The following is a 22,227-nucleotide window of genomic DNA, read 5'->3' as shown; positions in this document are numbered from 1 at the left end:
GCTTGTTTTTAAATTATTGAATGGATTAGTAAAATCGCTTTAATATTGTTTTCTATATACCCAAATATTGAAATCTTTAAGTATTCAAGAATTTAGGCATACAAAGATGGATCTAAGAATCCATAAATCCAATTCGTTTATCGTTCTAATTCAACGATCTGAATGCCTGAAATACGTAGAAAAATAGAAATCTAAAAATATAGTTTCTTAGTTACTTAGATAGTTCGTTATTTAATTGCTAGATTATGTATTCCATGTGAAAAAAAATCGAAAACATTGTTCAATCCATTAGCTACCGGCATACAACTATTTCCACGCACTCTACGTGTATTCTAGTAATTTCTAACTTCTAACCAGAACCTTCTCAATGAGCTAATGAATCCTGCGCAGGATATAGAAAACGATTTTAACTCCCGCGAATTCGCCTATGGTAAGCCGGTGCGGAAGTGTTTTTAGTACAAATCTCTTCAAGTATATATCTTTATTTATAATTGAGAAAAAAACTATTCTTTTCTCTCCCGCGTATCTCTTCCGCTGTCGATTCGGATGGTTATAATATAAATATGCGAAAAAAAAAGGAAAAATACAGGAAAAAAAGAGCGAGTTGCTCGTAATCAGAGAGTAAACTAATGCCATTAGTTAATACAACTTTTTATGAGCTGTCGAACGAAAAATCACGCCGAATGCAACAGCGAGTGATCGCATCGCATCTCGAATTGCCTTTTCGACAGCTATAACTCGAGTTTTAATGTGATGTAAAGTAAACTATTTTTCGTAGTCATCTAGGAAATACTTCATATTCATTTATTTATGTCATCATTCAACGTGTGACAATTTGCACGATTATTCAACCGGCGAGCGTATGATCAAGATAAATAAAGAAAAATTATAAAAGGAGCACGTACACATCTCGTTTTTTTTTTTTTCCATTTTTCACACTTTTAACACTGACAAGTCAGTGTGTAGTTTTACTCATTCTAAGTAGTCTTATAATAACGCTGTGAATAATTTGCAGTCTCTTCATGGTGTATGCCCAACAGACGGACACGGTGTTCAGAGACCGACTGGTTCGCCCGAGAAATTTGCTGTACTTTGAAAACTTGAAATACTTTTTCGATGAGAAAAGTTCTGGAGCGTGCAGTCGGTCTCTCGTCATTCTTAGCGCACCAAGTGCGTTCAGAAGGCATCGAACACGAGAAATATTTACATTCACTTTCTAGCAAACAATCTCCCGAATGTACTATATGTTCCTTCGAGAGAAAAAAATAATGTTAACCCTTCAACCGATAGCTTTGTCCATCCATAACTCAGTGACACGAAGACGAGCCGAGCTCGTCGCACCGTCCGCTTCGACTTTTGATATCATTAATAACTCATTTTTTTTTCATTGAAGACAAACGAAACACCGTCTCAGATAAATAGAGAATCAACGCTTTGCGCTCGGAATGCTCTCGTCAATAACGGAATGTGATTTTATTTGAGAGACAACGTTTTTTGTCTATCAATGCCGACTAAAAGATTTTTCACGTTGATCTTCAACTTGGTTTATTGACAAATAAAACTGCAATTATTGGATAGCGAAATTGAGAAATGTTGAGTCGCTTATGCGACGCAACTAAAGGAAACAAATTAACTGAAGAACTAACTGCCTAATTAAGGCAAATACAAGCGGCAGCTTTGCGTCAACCTCGTGAATTATAGAATATGGATTCTTGGGATATATATCGTATATACTAAGAATATATTAACTATTGCTATTATTATTATTATTAGAAGTATAATATTGTATTAGCGTTATTTCATAGTGCATGGGTTACTATTTTACAATAATTTAATAATACCTATTATACACTATGATAACGTAATGTTATATCATTATAATAGTATAATATTGAGAAATACAGACCGAAACCGGATTGACGCTTCGCAGCGCAAAGAGTTGAACTACCGATTGAAGGGTTGAAGAGAACGGACGTGCAGTGTAAAATGCGTCTTTGTAAAATTGTTCACGGGAAGGATAACGTGCGTACCGCATTATAGTAGCAAAACAAGCTGTAACAGGCTAATAGAACGATTGTATCAATCGTCGAGACTCTGGCAATGTACAGTACATTTGTTGACAAAATGCTAAGGAAATACTACATACGTTACTATGAGATCACGACCAGGGACTCGGTCCGAAATTACATTATGGATACATTAAAATTTCGGCTGGTTACGATTATGGTCCGAGGATACCTAACTTTCGGTGTCAGTTTCAGTTCTTTTAGTGATAACAGTGACCATTCTGGGCATATAATTGCCGAAATCGAAAAGGATCGAAATCCAAACGAACCTTTACGGTAAAAGAATTGAAACCAAAAGTTGGATTTAGCCTCGGACCGTTATCCGGACCGAAATTTTTCGGTCCGAGTCCTTGATCACACCGTTGCACTATACAGAGGTGATATTACCTGTTCTTTTTCTTTTTCTTTTTTTTTTTTCGTTCTTCCGAGAAGGTCGAATGTTCTTTTAAACTTTTTGCGTTCAACACAACTAGCGACTATAAATCATGGATGTCCTCTCGCTAGACACGCTGCAAAATAAGGCAATTAGAATGCTAACAAATTGGATAGCTGACAATGCGGAACGCTGATTAAATCGGGAAAACACCGAAGATTTTCTTATCGACGATAATTATTTTTTATAGAAACGGCGAGTACTGTATTAATAATTAGCGTTAACAAGTGTATTTAACAAAGAATGACTTGAGGAGGAACTTTGAGCTTAAACAAGAGTGTCGAGTGCAACATATATTTCCGAGAAAACCGCGATGTCAAGTGCAGCATATGTTTCCGTATAAAACCGCGATTTTATTTACGTTAGAAGTTTATAATTGTGTCAGTAATTATGAAAGTGGCATAAATAAAAAATCGAAACATGAATTTATCCCATATTTTGTATAATTACAATTTTATGTAATTACATTATAAAATATGAGATAAATTCATTATGTTCGATTTTTTATTCAGACCATTTTCATAATTACTGACACAATTAAAATGACAGGATCAGCTTTAGAGAAAATTTATGCGCGCATTTATGAGATCTTGCGCTAACTTAACATCTTTAGAAACTTGCTATTCCAGCTTAGTTTTTTTCTGACTTATTGAATTTCTTATGATAAGTGTAGACTTTATTCTGAAAAATTATGAAATGTGAGAAAAATCTAAAGCTGACACCAAGTCAGAATATCTCAAAATTAAAATACTAAAAAACTTTTCTTCATTTTCCATATATTGTATATTATTAACATATCAGTATGTATATGTATTAGAAATGAACGATTCGTTTCTTGCTATTTAAGTTCCGAACAACTCCGTGCATCAGTTAGCGAACTTTAGAAGTTTTGCGAACTCGATGTGTTTTGGTCTCCAAACGGTTTTAATTAATATAAACTCCAAACATAATTAAGACGAGTTCTAACGATTGTCTCCCACTTCTACTTCGTTTATGTTATGCGACACAACGATCGAGAAGAATTGAAGTAATTTATTCTTGCCGAGATAATAAAACATTTGTATTGTCACAGAACATCTTTGTCGTTAATTATGAATAATACTAATTTATAATTTCCTCCCTGTACATTTTTAGATGTAGTAAGAACTTTTTGTAGAGGACATTCTGTGATTTTGAGATATTCAGATGTGTATGTGTATTTTTATATATATTTTATAATTTAAAATTAAATATACAGTGTCCCAGACCTACGGGATCATCTCTCGTGAGCAGTTAGAGCGGACTGAACTGAACAAAAAATGCCTGCATGGCATATATTGCAATTTTTGCAATAGTTAACGAGATATTTTATAATTTATAAAAATCGCTGAATAGTGCAGGCTATCGCCAAATACAAACGTACGCCAAAATAAGACTGTCCGTCATCATAAAATGTTAGGCATGCAGGAAATTGTTTTCTTCAAGCAGTCTTGACCATGCACAAGCAAAAGAAAGTATCTCCCCGCGCTGGGCGATTGTATCGCTTATATTTAGTGGTAGACTGAACTAGGCTGGACAGATAGGCATTTATTCCATGATCTTTAGAAATAAACATCTCATTAGCTACTTGTGAAAATTACAAAATAATAGATAACTTTTTATTCAGTTTAATCCCCTCTGCTTGCTCACGAGAGGTGATATTGTAGGTTTGAGACATCCTGTATATTACACAGAATATCTCAAATCATTACACACACACACACATATTCTTTTTTTAATATACTGATATAATCTTTCTTTTTCTTTGCATCAACCTCAACAAGATATATATTATAACACACTGTGTGTAATAAAATAAATTTATTTAACTATTTATATATATTAATAATAGGAAGACTTAAAAGGTGATAAAACTAATAAGAGAGAAACAAAAACATTTTAATATATATCTAATACAGCAAAATATCCATTAAATATGTAAACAAAGATAAATGGATAATATAAAGAATAATAATTCATTTTAACAATTTTCGACCGTTAGATATTTACTACAAAATGACTAACAAAAGCATTCATACGTCGTTACAATGATACATTACGTCGTAAAAGGGAACCACAGTATACGTTACGTGTGCTGTAATATTTCCTCTTAATTGTATGATATTTTTCAAGAATAGGAGTCCTGCTTCTTTCTAAATGAAGATATGTCCGTCTTTTAATTTCTAATCGTTAGGTCATCTCGTCTGGTTGCTAATTAAGAACCAATATATAGTCTCATCTGAATAACCTGTTTAAGCAGGAATGATTGTTTCCTGACGAGCTTCATTCTCGAAGCGATTTGTCACGGCGTATCTTGATGAACTGATTAGAGGAAAATTTGATACACTATAAGTGTGTCCTCTACTCTCCGAGGAGGATAAACACTATTGTTATCGCATGATACTGTGGCCCTACAAAGTAGGGCGAAAAATCAAAACAGAAGAAAAGAAGAAAAAGATGAGATGGAATTAAATCCGGATCCATAGATTACGAGTCGACCACCAAGGGCATGTAGTCACTCAATTCACCGGTTCAAAATTAATATTAATTAATATTAATTTGCTGAAAACTTATTATTACAATTAATATCACACCCAAGTAGAATACAGAAGTCATATAGTAGGTATAATATCAAAGACATCATCATGATCTTATTTATCACTTATAAGTTTATCAGCTTTGCATTGCAATTCACAAATAGAATTAAAACTAATAATAAATTAAGTGTCATACGTTTAACACATCAGAAGGTAATTATATATTCTTATCTCATTTCTATATAAATTGTAAGGATAAATCCATGTTCATTCATACTATTGACGAATAAAAAAATAATCGCAAAAAATATCATGGATTTTTATTATCTGAAATTATCAGTATGACATTGTCTTTGCGTTAAAATGTATATATATTATCGATAATCTTTATCTCGTACGTAAATATTTTTTAAATCATTTTTATTTATATTTCGAGTATATAAGAAATCATCCAGTATTTTTCATAAACATACACATCTCTGCAGAAAAGTATCGATGAGGCTTAAGTGAATATATTTATTAAGCTATAAAATTAATTCTCACACTACGTATAACATCAGACGTAGCTTTTATATAAAAAACAATATATATATATTATATCTTACTTATAATATTATTTTATATTATATTATTTATTATACAAATGTAATTATGTTATTTTATAATAGGATGAAGTAGTACATAATTTTGAACGAAATAAATATCTGAATCCAATTTTGAAGTTCTAGTTTAGGAATCCTGATGTCTCTAATCTCATTATGTAAAGGGTATTAAAAAATATTATTAATCAGGAAAAACCTAATAAATGAGAATGAATTGAAGAGGATTGAAATGAATTCAAATTTTAAGAAATACGCATTCGCAATCAGCGTAAAATAAATTCTTTTCAATTCAAATCCACTTTTATCTATTTATATGAATTGCATAGAGCACATTTTAATCTATAAATAATATCAGCTTTTTCTGTGCATTGGATCGTGAATACTGTTCAATTCCAATTAATTAATAGAAAATCCAATTGCATTCAGTTGAATCTAATTGTATAAAAAAGATTTTTTTATTCAACTGGATTCAGTTATACGCATAGAAATTTCAATCCATTTTAATTCATTCTCGATTATTGAGGAATCAAACTTGAGTCTCCAAAATTGAATTTAAATCTTATTTCATTGATCAGAACTGTATATTCGGTATTATATCATTCTATTATATCTTCATACATTATATTGTATCTATATTATACTATATGTATGATATAATTTTATTTATAAATATCAATTATATACAGTATGTAAAAAACTACAAGCGGGAGAATTGCTGTATAATCGGCGCGCCGACGTCTGCAATAGTATCGATACTATCGACATATATCGCATTATCATCGTTATTTAAATATAAGAGTACATAATGGACGCCGCGGTGCTTCCCCCACTTTAGAGCACTACCATAAAAAGCAATGCACACAGCGGGGCAGTCGAACAAGGCGAAGCACCGTGTCGATTCGCGACGTTTTGCGGCGCGTTTACGTCACGGTCGCCTGCAGTCCTGGCACGTTTCGTCCAGTCTCGTCGCCTCTGACTCGTCGCACGTTTCTCGTCCGCGACGAAGATTTAAGATATAAAGTTATCACCGACAAGCTTGGTGCTTCGCCACGATACCATTCGGTCCATTCGGGCAGCTCACAACTTTCCCCTCCCCGGTGATGTTTTGATACAATGGTCTCTGTCTCTCGTATTCCCTTCTTCATCCATCCTTTCTCCCTCCATCTCTGCCGGAGGATACCGCGCGACTCCGTCCCGTTGACAGAGGTGTGACCATTTAATTCCCAAGATTTTACTCGGGTTCCGTGACTTTTCCGTCTCTTTTCGTGAGAACAAGCGCAAGACTAGTTCCCCTGGAGCTTATTATGCTACATTCGACATCACCGTCGCCGTCGCCGTCGCCGTCGTCGTCGTCCTCGTCTCACGATAGGTGCGGAAAGTTCATGGGCACGTGTGTGTACGTGCATGTGTGTGTGTGTGTGTGTGTGTGTGTGGCGCGCGCATACACGACGGGTGCGTGTGCGAGAGTGTGTGTGTATGTCATTTGCTTATTTGTGCTTATTTGCAAATTGATCAGGAGCCGAGGGCCTTGCGTTCTCGCGCGATGCTGGCTCGCGCTCCGGGGGATTGTCCTTCAACACGTTGCACGACGTGTACGTTGCGAATGTTTCACACGCTCACTCGTGACGTTTGTTAAGATATCGTCGATCGTCGGGTGTTCCTCTGGAAAACTTAACAGTATCCTTCGAACGCTAATTTTGTCTCACTGTGCGACGACAAGTTTTGGTACAAAGTGCATTAGTGACGGTACAATCCCTTCGATTTGCGACTTTACACTGTCTTGCAAAATATGTCATTATACCTAAGATTTGACATTATCTTATCGTGTAAAAGTTGGAATCTATAATATATTTTATCATAAATTCTAGAGTAAAAAGTTATTGCTGTATTGATACGTTATGCTACATTGATGTAATGTTGACATTGCAAAATTCAAGGATAATACTTCGGCTATGTTTTTAACATGTGTTTGCTGTTTGCGCTAAGCATACGCTAATAGCGTATGTTGGCACAATATTAGTGTACATTATATATATATATATATATAGGGCGAACTCAATGTGTTAGAAACACAGTCAATGTGTCATTCTTGAGTTTTACAATATTAATATATGAATGTATAGTATCTATTACAAATAAAACACAGTAAACATTTTTAAAGCTTGAGATATCTGAGAACATTGAGCATTGTGTTTGTGTGTGTGTGTGTGTGTGTGTGTGTGTGTGTGTGTAAAACAGTATTTAAAGTCCAATCGTGTAACATTTATCTTGTAAATTACATTGTGTGATAATTTCTATAATATAGCATGCAGCTGTGTAAATTTGTTCTTGGGTGAATGAAAATGTTCCATATCTTGTATTAATAACTCAATGTGACACACATAGCTAAGTTAATAAGTTGTACGTTTTTTTTTAGATATGATTCTCTCTGTAAATACACCGCGTAATTGCTCAAGAAATTATTTAATACCTACGAATGATGACCTATGTGCTGTTAAACGACATTGAGGTGAACACGCTGTGATGGGGTGGACTATATCCACCACAGCATGGATTGTAATATGGAGTTGCCTGTTGCCGGGCTTCTATTTAGCTCCACAGGCATCTCCAAAACAAGTGCCGTGCGATAAGACGAGAAAAGTTTTCACGGAGTCATGGGGAGTTATCAGTGATGGACCAATGGGCTCGAATTATACTCAAGATTCTCACTGTGAATGGCTCATTAAAGGTATGGATGAAAGGACTTATTGCTCTTTAAATAGTAAAGTAAAATATATAGGTGATTTATTTTTAATTTTATTTGTATGCTATAAACATCACATTTAGTTTGTCTGAAGATTATTTCTAAAATAATAGGACTTTACGATGTTCATTATATATTCTTCAATTTTATCAAGTAAAATTATAATATAGAATTTATATTCTATATCTCGTTGTAGCTAACCATAGCCGCCAATTTATTACATTAAGTTTTCGGACGATGGGCACAGAATGCAGTTATGACTATGTGTTTGTTTATGATGGGGATTCCTTTCGTTCACCGCTTCTGGGTAGCTTTAGTGGCAAGACAGAACCGCAGCAAGTGACATCATCATCTGGTTATGTAAGTATATTCCACAGAAATAATATTAGATAATGTTTTGCAGATTTATGATTTCACAACATCGCATAGTTTACATTAATAATCAATTTACATGGTGTGAATTAAATATGAAAAATATAATTTTTATTAATAAGAAATTACGAAAATTAATTATAAATGTAAAAATATATAACAACAATAATGAATAAAAGTGAAACATTACACAAAATATTATCATGATATAAAATATTGTATTTTATAAGATATTCTAATGTTATTATTTTTTACAGATGTTGATATTATTATATAGTGACACAAATTACGTCCTAGACGGTTTCCATGCAGAATTTTCGGTCACGAATTGTCCGAACAATTGTACTCGTCACGGAAAGTGTATTAATAATACATGCTTCTGCGAAAATGATTGGGGAAGCAAAGATTGTTCCCGAGCTCTCTGTCCAAACAATTGCAGTCATGCTGGTATTTGCGGGATAAAAAGATGCAAATGCAGCAATGGATACTCCGGACAATCTTGTTCGTTGCACAAAACGCATCCTGAAGGAAATCGGTATGTTATCCTTAAATTACATCTTTGTGCTTTTGTACTTATATTATTATTTAATGACAAAATTACAAATTTTTTTTATATTTTTGTATTAAATTTTGCGTACATTAATACGTAATATAAATGGATGAGATATATACAAATAAAAAATTTCAATAATCTAATTATTTATGTAGGTGGCATTGGCTCTCACATTCAGAAGGTGGACTAAGGCCACGCGCAGCTCATACAGCGATCTATGTTCAAGAAACAGACTCACTTTATGTTTTTGGCGGCTATGATCTCAATTATATACTCAGTGACTTAGAAGTATATAGGTTTAGCACAAGTGAATGGGAAGATGAATATGGAAGTATATTAGGTAAATTAATGCACAAATTTCACGTAAGAATTTTAAGACAATCTCTTGTTTATAATTTCTTTGCAATTGTATTTTTATTATATTTTTGTTTTTTTTTTCTAACATGTATACAATAACAATAATTTAATTACAATGTAGAATGTGATAAAATTCTACTTTGAATATATATTAAACATCAAAAATCGAAAGTAACTTCTGAACATTGTTTTACAGAAGGAGCCGTATCTGCCGAATATTTAGATCCTACATTGATTGCTACCGAATTACAACGCCATCCTGGTGCCAAAGAGATATACGGCCTACCAACGACATCTTTATTCTGGAAGGTGCTTTATAGTATTAAAGATAACAATACTTTTGGCCTGCTCGACCGGACTGCTGACGGTCAACACTCGCGAGAATTCAGAAACATGTCTAAGGACAAGGAAACCGAAAAAAGCAGAAGCACCATTAGAATCGATAGGAACGGTGATCCAAGGAGAAAGCATCCCCGAAATATAAGACCGCGATATTCGCAAATGTCAACAAGGTAGTAAGTGATTCACTCATTAATTTAATATCTTGAAAACAATCTTGGAAATTGGGGACAATATATTGTTGATTTTATATTTTGCTTATGTAAAGATATAAAAGATATTGGTAAGATCTATATATACATACAAAAAACTTACTATCATATTCTTTTAATTAGAATTTAATTAGAATAATAAATAAAAACTCGTCAATTAGTAAAAAGTGATCTTTAGAATAATTTCGTTTAAAGTTTTTTATATCTGTAAATCTTTTGCTTTTTATTTGTGCAGTTAGATTTAAATTAACATTTTATTATATAATGTTTGTATTTATTAAAGATATCGCAGAAACTTGGAAAACTTGTACAGAGAACGTGATGCAACAGATATGCAAAACGAAGACGTAAAATGGGAAGAGCAAATCGTAGCGGGATCCGCGGAGGAGAATGTTTTTGTTCCAGAATTTACGGATTCAAAATTAACTACAAGTGATTCGTTGAAAGAAGAAGTTACAGAACCAACTGTTGACGAATTACCTAAACCGAGTCCTCGATATGGTCATGCTGCGTGCAAATATCAAGGTTTGTCGGCACTTATTATATTTTTTATATTAAAATTTATTATATTTTTTAGCACTAATTAATGTAAAATAAAACGAATAGTTGATGACCTTGCTTCAGAAAACATTTCTATTTTTATTTTGTTTGAATCAGCATCGAAACTGGTTTGTGTTGCGTTGTAGCATAATATTATAAATCTAGGAGTGAAAATAAAAGAAGAAATCTGTTATAGTTGCATTTATTAAAAATATAGATGAAAAAAATTAAAAAGATTATATAAAATTATTGTTTATTATCATTGCATTATTTAAACAAACTAACGTATGATTTATAATCGTAAAATTGTGAACAACACTTGAACAAATAAATCTTTATATTTTCAGATGGTTTTGTGATTTACGGAGGAAAGGTGGAAGATGGTACTCTATCAAACGAACTATGGCACTATAATGTGATAAAACGCATGTGGACATTACGCGCTAAAAACTCCCCTTTCTACCCTCCCAGCCTCACAAGGCACACTCTGACTTTGGCAAGTGACTACATCTATCTATTCGGAGGCAGTACTGTTGACGGAGAGTTTTCGTCCAGCTTATATAAAATCAAGTTGCGTTTATGTAAGTTTAAGTTTATTTATTACCAATTTATTAAAGCAAAAAAAGCAAATCTAAAAAATGTATATTTATATAATTTCTACATATGAGATGCGTATAGAAAAATATTATCATAATTAACTCATAATTATAGCGGATCCTACGGCGATTAATGAGAGATGGATAGAAGTACGACCTCGAGGCGGTAAGGAACTTGACGTACGCGTGGTAGCACATTCGACTGTATATCATCGCGCTACCAATTCCCTCCTAGTATACGGCGGCGTGGTCGCCAGCGTCGCCCGTTTCAGTAAATTATCGGACCGAATGTTCGTCTTTCAACTAGATAGAAAGGTTTGGTCTGAGATCCATTATCCAAGAGCGCACTTGCGAGAGACATATGTGCCAAGAGAACGCGCCTTCCACACATGTAATATCATAGGTAATTACTTGTTATTAAATAGAATAATTTTTAGAGATAAAATATATGAATGTATTATGAGTATGTATATATGTAAAATACATAATTTTTTATGTATTATTATGACAGGAAATTATCTGGTAGTATTCGGCGGATATTCTCATAGACATAACAAAGAGGAAATCTGTTACGATAATCAGATGTATCTTTATCACCTTGGCTGTCACACTTGGGTGAGCCACGAAGTGTTAGGCTTAAATGATAAAGGTAAAACAAATTAATTTAATTTGCATATTTTACACATGTTACATATTTATATCGATTTGAATTTGTTTTTTTACTTTTAGATTCTCGTTATCCTAAGCAACAAGGTGTATTTGCTCATGCGGCAGATGTGCGTAACGGAAATACCTTGTTGCTCGTTGGTGGATATCATGGCAACGTAAATGCAGATCTTCTTGCATACACTTTGCCACCTATGTTGGCACCGGGAGACGAGGATTACATCGAGCCAGAGCAAATTTGCTCGAGGCATAAAAGCCTAATGGAGTGCGCAGCAAATCCAGAATGTGGCTGGTGTTCCGCGGATGAAGTATTTTATTCATTAATCTCGTTATATATTCATAAAGTAACTTTTATTTGTATGCTCTGATGTATGAAATTTCTTGACATATTGCAGATATGCTATGGTCGGACGATAGGCAGCAATTGTACGACGAATTTACAAACGACGCGCTGTCCGGGAGTTTGTCCTGCTCTAGGCGATTGTCACTCTTGCCTAATACACGGTCAACCTGGTGGTGGTTGGGGCACGAATTTCCGCGGCAGGAAATCCGTCTCGAATAAGCTAAATTTAGGCACGTGCACTTGGTGTGTCCAAAATGCCCGCTGTCACCACAAAGATGACAATTATGGGGTATGCGGCCTGCGGGATGACACGCCTTCGCAGATACCAGGCTGGTGGGGCTCGAAAGGCACGGAGATTACCAAGGCCGAAGAGTGTCGAGAAATGGATAAAAGGCCGGGTTTGACTTTCCTCAAGTACAAGCCACCAGTGAACTTCAGCCAACCTGACTCAGTCGCCATAGTGAACGCGACCACAGTTGACTTTAATGTACCATCCATGCAAGGTGCGAAGACAGAATCGGCATTGGGCGGCGAAATGATTGCCAGGTTGACAGGTTTTCTTAGACCGCCAAATTATTTTTGGGACAGCGCAGCGGAGCACCTGAAAATTTGCGTCAGTTATAACAGCGCGACACTTCACGTGTCGCGAAATGACGATCCTGATAAACTGGTGAGTTATTCTTATTATTTAGTAACTTTGATGATTTCTAATTGTATTAGAAAGTAAAAGAAATAAAAATATTACAGTATGTGAAAGAAGAAAGTAAATTTAAAATAATTTTATTTTTATTTATTAAAGAGGAAATTTGTTAATATATTGAAATATTCTTGTCGCGCGCATGAACCGGTCAAACGACTCCGATATTTTCAAGTTCTGCTGAAATTTAACTATCCATAATTTTTAATTTTTACTTAGGAATTGGTCGCCAATCTAACTGCGGAGACATCACAGTGTATACCGACAACATGGCCAGGTGAAGATTCGATGGAATTGCAGTCGGGTCGTTATTTGTTGGACTTCGAATCGAAAAGAATGGTGACCACAAGCTACGCTTATGCGAGTAAAATGGAAATCGTGCATAACAAGAATATGGAAAATGGAAAGGTCTTCACATTCGAGTACTTGGAACCGTATCAGAACGGTTCTTGCCATCAATACAGTAACTGTCTGCACTGTTTGACTGACTCTTCGTGCGGTTGGTGTGATATTACCAACGAATGTCTACCACGCTCCGTCAATGAAACGGAGAGTTGCGTAAAAGATGTAGAGTGGGATAAGGAGCGCGGCGAGACGATACGTGAATGGCACTACTTGACGATTACGCCTTCAGCGTGCGCTAACTGTTCCAATTACATCTCCTGCGAGTCATGCGTGAACACTAAATTGTGCGAGTGGTGGACGGAAGAGGCGAGATGCGCACGAATCGGTCGATTGCCTAATGCCGTGGTGAGTCTGTACGAGTGCCCGATTCCATGCCGAGAACGCTCCAACTGCACGAAGTGTTTAGACGAGCGTGGCAGATGCGTGTGGTGCGAGGCCACGCAAGAGTGTTTCTCATTCTCGGTGTACACATCAGAATACCAGTTCGGTCTGTGCCGGGAATGGATGGACCAGGCCGGCCTAATGGGTGTCACGTCGCGCAGCGGTTCGTCGCTCACTGGTAACGATCAGTGCAAGAGCTGCAGTCGGCACTCCAATTGTTCCAGTTGCCTGCATTCACTCAGCTGCGGCTGGTGCTATAGTCTGGAGAATCCTATCACTGGCGTGTGCGTGCAGGGCGACTTCAATCAGGCTCACGTCAATTGCAGTGCGATTATCAACGAGTATCGAAACAGCAGTCTGAACGCTGACGAGTCTGGCTGGGCATACGCGCAGTGCCCGGATGTGGATGAGTGTGATCTCGGCCTGCACGACTGCCATCCCGATGCGCTTTGCACCAATACTCACGGCAGCTTCAGTTGTCAATGCAAACGCGGTTTTAATGGCGATGGCAAAGAGAATTGTACCAAGACTTGCTATGAGAGATGCGTCAACGGATATTGCAGCGAGGCGCCGGATTACAAGTGTGAGTGCAACCTGGGCTGGACCGGACCGGATTGTCGGACCAACTGCGGCTGTTATAATCATTCTACGTGCTTGCAGGTAAACAATGATCGCATATAAAAAAAATGAATTTGTTTTTATTGTTAATTCTCGAAAAATCCATTGTATTTTTAATTAACGTTGGAACATAGTCCTGGTGACGCTGGAAATAATTTTAAAAATATTTTTACAAACAAATTCTATCAATAAAATTTTATTTCCAAAAATATGTGTTTCCAATATAGAATAATAATATTATTATCAATTTTTTGTGTGCCATATGTTTAAGCATCTTGATTTTTGGATTTTCAGGGACCAGGCATTTGTGACGAGTGTCAAGACTGGACGATTGGACGTTACTGCGAAGAATGTAAGGCAGGAAGTTATGGAAACGCGACGACACCATTGGGCTGTCGCGAATGCAATTGCAATGGACATGGCGACGTGGAGCTCGACGTTTGCGATCGGCAGACTGGTATGTGTTTTTGCCGCGATAACACTGAAGGCGATAAGTGTCAGCGTTGCAAACGGAGCTATTACGGGGATCCGCGTAACGGCGAGATGTGTTACTACGGCTGCATGTCTCGGGGTATGCTGGGCGGCGAAGGGAACGGTAAGCAAGGTCTTGGTAGTCGACATTCGCAATCTTCGCTTTGGGACAATTACGTGGGCGACTCACCGACAAGAGAGTGTCTCTGGATTGTTGGTCCCGACACGGAGCTCTCTTTAGATGCGACTCCGACAATTCAAAGCGTGATACAATTCACTATCCATGATGATATTAACGTAAGTTGCCAGGAGAACAGCGTGTATGTGTATGATGGTCTACCCGAATTCGTCTCATCTACCGGTGGTCACCAGAGCCAATTACTGGGCGTGTACTGCACCGAAAGCACCAACTATCCAGTCACGGTAGAGGCCAAATCCGGATTTTTAACAGTACATTATAAGCAACTGGATGAAGTGGAAGGTTTTAACGCGAGTTATGTGATAATGACATGCAACAGCTGCCCGGGAAATCGCGAGTGCCGTAACGGCAACTGTCTCTGCAAATCCGGTTACGTCGGCATCAACTGCGACGTGGAGATCTGTCCGGAAAACTGTACTGCTTCCGAGAAACGCGGCGTCTGCGACAAGGGCTATGGACGTTGCGTTTGCGTGCCAGGTTACGGTGGACGCGATTGCTCTATCCCACTCAAAAACTATCAGCTAACATTCACGGAACTATTCAATTCAGAATATTTGGCCGATCATCAGGACCACTTGAGGAAAACGTTGCCACGCTTCGGACACAGCTTGGTGGCTGATCGACGCGGTAGTCTATGGATGTTCGGCGGTTATTCGCTCAGTCATGGACCTCTGAATGACATTAGACTTTTCGACACAAAAAACAATACATGGATGCAAGTAACAGTGGAATCTACTTCAGAGGCGTCCATGCCACAGGGTCGCTACTTTCACGCAGCTGAAATTGTGCACAGTAGGCAACAGATCTACGTTTACGGCGGCCTGTCAATGAAGGACGAAGACGTACAAGGACTGTCAAACAATACTCTCAGTGACTTTTGGAAATTCAGTTTGCAGAACCAACGATGGAGCCAAATTGTGCAGGACGAATTAAAGAAGGAACCGCTGCCTCTGGCCGGTCATACGTTGACCTTGCGTAGAGATGGAGAGTCGGAGAGTTTGATTCTGATCGGTGGATTTAGTCCTAAGTATGGATATCTAGACGTGATCTGGGAATTTAATCTGGAAACTGAGACTTGGGACACAGTGAACACTGTAGGGAACGGACCCGTAGGTGTTTACGGTCATTCTACAGTATATCACAGTAAGTCTGATAGTCTCTACATCTTCGGTGGCTACACTTATGCGGTAAACAGAACGTTTATTTCGAACAGATTATATGCCTTGAATTATAAAACACGAACGTGGTCAGTATTACCACCATTTGAAGACGAAATCACCGATGGCAACAGTTTACCTCAAGCTAGATTTCTTCATTCCGCGGTTACGACGGACGAATATATGGTGATATTTGGCGGCCGGCAAAATCCTCACAACACCTCGGACTCGCTAATAGCGTACAAATACTCATGCAACCTGTGGATACGTTTGATAACGAAAGACACAGAGACGATCGGTAGTCCGCCACCACCAGCTTACGCCCACGCGATGACCCATGCTGATCCAGAGTCGAACGCCGTTTACGTTATTGGCGGCTTTGACGGTGGTATTAAAAGTCACGTCACATTGATTAACATACCGGAGGATTTGTGCAATCTTTGGAAGGATAAGATCACGTGTAGGAAATATTTCGGTTGCTCGTTCTGCGCTGTCACTACTCTCAGTGGCACCAATATTTCTCTCTGTTTCTCGAACGAGGTATCAAGCAACCGGGGTGACAAGTGTGACATCAACGTGACCCAAGCGCAACGATCGAACGGAATATTCTGCAATTCGGACTGGATGGCGAGCAGAAAATGCCAGACCTTTAGGACATGCACGGAATGTCTGGCAGAGTGGCCGTATTACAAAGACAACGAGCCTGTTTGCAAGTGGTGCACCAACTGTCCGCACGGTAAGTGCATTCCATCGGACAAAGATTGCAACGATCAGACACAGGACATGATGATTAGATGCGACACATCGGTAAGTAACGTGAATCAATGCGGAGAACGCTTGTGTCCAGCGAGCGATTGCGAGAAGTGTTACGGTCTAGATGAATGCGTATGGACGAGGCAAGTATTGAAAACTAACGAATTGGGAATGGAGCTGACGGGCGAGCCCGTCTACGACTGGAACTGCGTGAAGATTAACATCTTCGAGCGGACTAGCATCAAGATGAGCAGTACGCAGTGTGAAAAGAGGTGCTCCGATCACAAAGATTGCAGGAGTTGTCTGAAGGGTACTGGAGCCGAAGGTGGATGGAGCGAATGTAGATGGTCTACGCAACTGAACGAGTGCATCTCACCATCGTATCAGCCGCTTTATTGCGCCGGCGGTGTTTGCGGTTTAGTGTTGCGTAACGCTGATATGGACCACTGCCCAGAACCATGCTCAGTGTTCAAGCAGTGCAGCACTTGTCTGAAGCATTCGCATTGCGGCTGGTGCTCCTTGGACTCTGCTAATGTAACCGGTCAAGGAATATGCACAGAAGGATCACTTGAAGCGCCGGCGGATCATCCAGCGGGCGGTACCTGCGAAATGCTTTATCGTCAACACTTCCCAGAAGTTGAATCGCTAATCACCACAACGTTACATCCATATCACGTGGACTCTTTAGAAACGCAGGACAATGTTACGATGTCGTTGCTCACTGCGGTACCGAAACCAGATTTTTCGTGGCATTACGTCCGCTGTCCACCGGAGAACGAGTGCGAGAACGGACATCACACATGTTCACCGAAGAGCGAGAAGTGTTTTGACTTGGAGGAGGGCTTCGAGTGCAAATGCGGGGATGGATACAAGACTGAAACCACCTGGGGGAATGATTTTGGTAAGAAAATTTGCGTGCCCATGTGTACACAGGGTTGCGTGAGAGGCACATGTGTGAAGCCCGACCTGTGCCGTTGTGACTTCGGTTACGTCGGCTCGAATTGCTCCATCCAATGCCAATGCAACGGCCATAGCGATTGCGCTGGTCCAGACAAGCTCGATAACTGCACGAAATGTCATAACAACACGATGGGAAAACAATGCGAGAAATGTCTACCATTATACGTCGGCAATCCTGCGGACAACGGTCAGTGCGTGCCATGTCTCGAATATTGCAACGGGCACACTCGGATCTGCATCAACGATAACGTGACCGTGCCCGATCCGAATTCGGTGGACAAGATGTCGATAGAGAAGCTGAGTAGGCAACTGGAAGAAGGACCGGTGGCAAAAGCAAAATGCATCAATTGCGGGAACAACACAAGGGGCGACAAATGCGGCGAATGCATGACTGGATACTTTCGAGGGACAGAAGACCTCCGGGACGTGTGTCGGCCTTGTGAATGTCACGGCCATGGCTTCACGTGCGATCCTGTTACTGGCGAGAAGTGCAACTGTGGCAACAATACCGAGAGCGAACCCTCCTGCACGAGTGGTCCTATAAAGGGTACGAACACGGGCGGCATGCAACCGTGCTGGATGGTGCAATGCAGCAAGTGCAGAGAGAATTACGCCGGCACCCCGACAATGGGCCATCAGTGCTACAAAACCGTCACAGTCGACAATAAAATGTGTTTCGACTCGAAATTAATAGGTGAGCATACAATCTTGCAAACAGACTAAATCTTCATATTATCATAACGATAACTAATATGTCTAACGCGCAAAAATTGTATAATATCCTGTTCAATTTTTTTTATTTTTTAGTCAATTTTACAGTTCACTCCTAATAATACATTTTTGTTTCCAAGTAACTTATGTGTTGTTTTTTTTTCTTTAATATAAAAATAAATAATGTTAACGTTAATGTATACTAATCAATATTACTTCGATTAAAAACACTGGTTACAATTTCGACCTCACTTCAATATGTATGTTTGTACTTACTCATTTGACACTTTGGTCAAGTAATTGTTTTTCTTAAATTGCAACGTTCTATTTTGTGGGAGCATCTTACGTATCCTTCGGTTCGTATCTTCTTTCTTCTACTATAAGCTGTTTGACAGTCTGCCATTTTCGCGTGTCTAAAAGGAGACCTTACTTTTCCCTATTTCAGACGAATGCAAGATGAAGCCGAAGCCTCTAAATCCTGGCCAAACCGTCTTCTACATGGTGCAACCACGATTCATGAACGTGGACATCAGAGTGATGGTGGATGTCACCCAAGGTGCTTTGAATCTGTTCTTAAGTCCGCGAGATGATTCCTTCGTCGTCATTTTAAATTCAACGACTGGATATCAAGAAGTACGATTTAATCTATTCTATTGGTCTTTTTTTACTATTTTGTATTTTAAAGTTCGTATTATATTTAAAAATTTTAAATTTTTAAACAATCTATAATTTTGGATTTTTTTGCCTTTATGCTAATATCAAAATCAGTATAAGTTTGCTACATCAACCTTATCATTCATTATACGTAACAAATTTACGATTTTCAATTTTTACACATTTATAAATTTTATAATGCTTTTATTTATCTATCAAAAAAGATGTCTAAAATATTCATTATACATCCGCAGGTTAAACTAGATAACAGGTTCAGATTACGGCCTGATCAGCCTTCTAACAGATTCCGGATTGTTGAGTTTCATCCTCACCTTAGTGCGGTTAATGGCTCTATCATGGAGCCAATTCGATGGAACACCGGACAACAGTATTTCGTGATGGAGCACTGGCTAGAGGATAATCTTGCCAGCTTTCTGACGATTGAGAGGCGAAACACCTTTCTAGTGATACATAATCTGACAAATCGATTGGTACTGACGTTGCCACAAGACAAACACGAGTTGGGCCAGACCAAGTTTCACATCGTGCTACAAGCAATCGACCCGGTGAATCCGGAGTTGAATGGTCGCGCCGCCTACGGGATGATTTTCTTCCGTCAGGATCAGTTGCACATCGATCTATTCGTCTTCTTCTCATGCTTCTTCTCCTGCTTCTTTCTGTTCTTGGCGGGGTGCGTGGTTGCGTGGAAGGCGAAGCAATCGGCAGATTTACGCCGTGCCCGACGTCGACACGTCGTAGAAATGTTGCATATGGCGAAGCGACCGTTTGCCTCCGCGACAATACTCTACGATCGGGACGGCGGCGAGTGTAGCCCGAGCTCGCCGCAGCGTAAGGGCAGACGAGGCAAACACGTGAGCTTTCACAGCGATGTGAGACCGGTGGCTGTCGAGCCCACCGATGACGGTGTTGCGGCAGTGGCGACAGTGTTCATCAGATTACCCGGCGGCCGCCAAGCTCCCGTCAAACTGGCCCTGGGCAGTTCGCTCATACTCTTGACTAGAGTCTACCCGGTCAATAGCAGAGTGTTTTTAAGACGTAGAAACAGTCATGCGACGAACTGAACCCACGTTACAGTGGAATCTCGATCTCGACGGCTTTCGAGTTCCACATCTCGGACACAGATATTCTCGTTAAATTCTTCTGAAGCATCGATAAGAGTTACCGATGTTTGAGCAATTTGCTAAATTATAGCTATAATAAAATTTGGGTATAATGGACCTTGAATTAGTAGATATAGATTTAATGGGCAGCTTCCCTTTTTGGGACAGTTTTAACACGGTAAAGATAATGGACGAGATGAACTCAGGATATAACGTGAATTTTAACAAAATATACGTATTTTACTATCGGAATATCTTACATACCGCTTATCCATTTTATCTTCTCTATTAAAAAACTTCTCTTTTTGTTGATCTCACACATTAATTGGCAACAGAAATAGTAATATTGAATCTATAAAAAAAAATGCAGGCATATAAAATAAATATTAATTGTAAGATTCTACTGAATTTTATTAGATTATACAAATGTTGGATTCATGGATTTGGAAACTGTTGAAAAAGATTTTCGGAATCATGAATAGAATCTATACATGTAAAAATTCGCAAATTTTTAAAATTTGTCTATTAAAATTCTAAGATTTTCATACAATTAGGAAAATAAGAAAATACATACATTCAAATAAGAAAATACATATATTTTATAATTTATTGAGATTCAGAAAAACGTGCTGAAAATTCGAGTTCTTCTAAAGAACGTAACGAAAATGTGTAACGGATCCAAGGATCTTGTAGGTCTGTGAATCGAGCAATTTTGTTTTTTTTTTTTAACTAGAGATTTAATATTATATACGTAGTACAAGAGGATCGATCGTAAGATTATTTAATCTATATATATATATAATATATTGTCGTATACCATTCCATGACGAGACTGTACGTTTGTATATACAACAATCTGTAATTATATATATTAATTCGTACTTTATACATTTTTGTAGAAACATTTTACGAGGCGTGGCTTCGCGTCATGGAACATTCGTGACTATTCTCGGAAAAGAAGGTGAAATCGATTTTTTTTCGATTTATATCGGTTGAACGAACAGTATTAGAATTGTTGATTAGAGATGGAGCTCAACGATGTACGTTAACAAGGTTCCTATGCCAAATTGATTAGGATGGATACGTGTTGAGCGTCCTAATATATAATAATATATTATTTATCGTAAGTGGGTAAAGGAAGAAGTAAAGGCGGAAAATTTTATTCGAAAAAGAAAATGTACATATACACATGAAAATTGCGAATGCGTGTTGCAAGCTTTTATAACTGGCGTTTGCGTACTGGTTGAAAGGCACTTATACTCAGTAGGTTTGTTATCAGAGATAACGACTATGTATTAATCAAAACGTATAAGTAATGTGAATGTCGTATACGATATTGGCATTGACGTGCTTAATAGTTATCGTCGGAGGCACAAAAATGGGATAATGCAGAGATGGTGTTTTATTTTTTTATTTTAAATTCAAGAAATATAGAAAATAAAAAATATATAATAAAATCGCCGATGAAGCGAGTAAATTCTGTGGATAAAAAAAGGTGCAGGAGCAAAAATTCATAAAATTAGAATTTTGTTTTTACAAATTTACACGAGAAATTAAATTTGTATATGTATATATTATATATATATCTATATGTGTGTGTAAAAGATATCTATGGATAAAAAAAAGCTAGGATTTAGGAAAATAAAAATTTATTGATAAACGAGAAGTAGAATTAATGTTGTAACACGGAGATCTGTGAAATCTATGAAATCGAAAATTTGCA

The 22,227-nt window shown here is 37.9% G+C and overlaps 1 protein-coding gene across 2 annotated transcripts; it reads left to right on the top strand.

Annotated features, from left to right (window-relative positions):
* The first annotated feature begins 6,386 nt into the window (after positions 1-6,386).
* Positions 6,387-20,871, top strand: LOC108747796 (multiple epidermal growth factor-like domains protein 8). 2 transcript variants are annotated; one of them, XM_018485578.1, is made up of 16 exons: positions 6,387-7,025; positions 8,073-8,384; positions 8,596-8,759; positions 9,029-9,306; positions 9,480-9,664; positions 9,878-10,193; positions 10,516-10,757; positions 11,120-11,353; positions 11,484-11,771; positions 11,880-12,017; positions 12,098-12,342; positions 12,430-13,047; positions 13,294-14,520; positions 14,773-18,712; positions 19,175-19,362; positions 19,638-20,871. In XM_018485578.1, the coding sequence occupies exons 2-16, from the start codon at positions 8,180-8,182 to the stop codon at positions 20,463-20,465; spliced, it is 9,096 nt and encodes a 3,031-aa protein (XP_018341080.1). In that variant the 5' UTR covers positions 6,387-7,025; positions 8,073-8,179; the 3' UTR covers positions 20,466-20,871. The 2 variants fall into 2 exon arrangements, with proteins under 2 accessions (XP_018341080.1, XP_018341078.1); XM_018485576.1 differs by lacking the exon at positions 6,387-7,025 and adding an exon at positions 7,219-7,402.
* Positions 20,872-22,227: the final 1,356 nt, after the last annotated feature.

The sequence above is a fragment of the Trachymyrmex septentrionalis genome, unplaced genomic scaffold (assembly GCF_001594115.1).
Source record: "Trachymyrmex septentrionalis isolate Tsep2-gDNA-1 unplaced genomic scaffold, Tsep1.0 scaffold20, whole genome shotgun sequence".
In the NCBI taxonomy this organism is placed as follows: domain Eukaryota; kingdom Metazoa; phylum Arthropoda; class Insecta; order Hymenoptera; family Formicidae; genus Trachymyrmex; species Trachymyrmex septentrionalis.
This window is presented reverse-complemented; position numbering and strand designations above follow the sequence as displayed.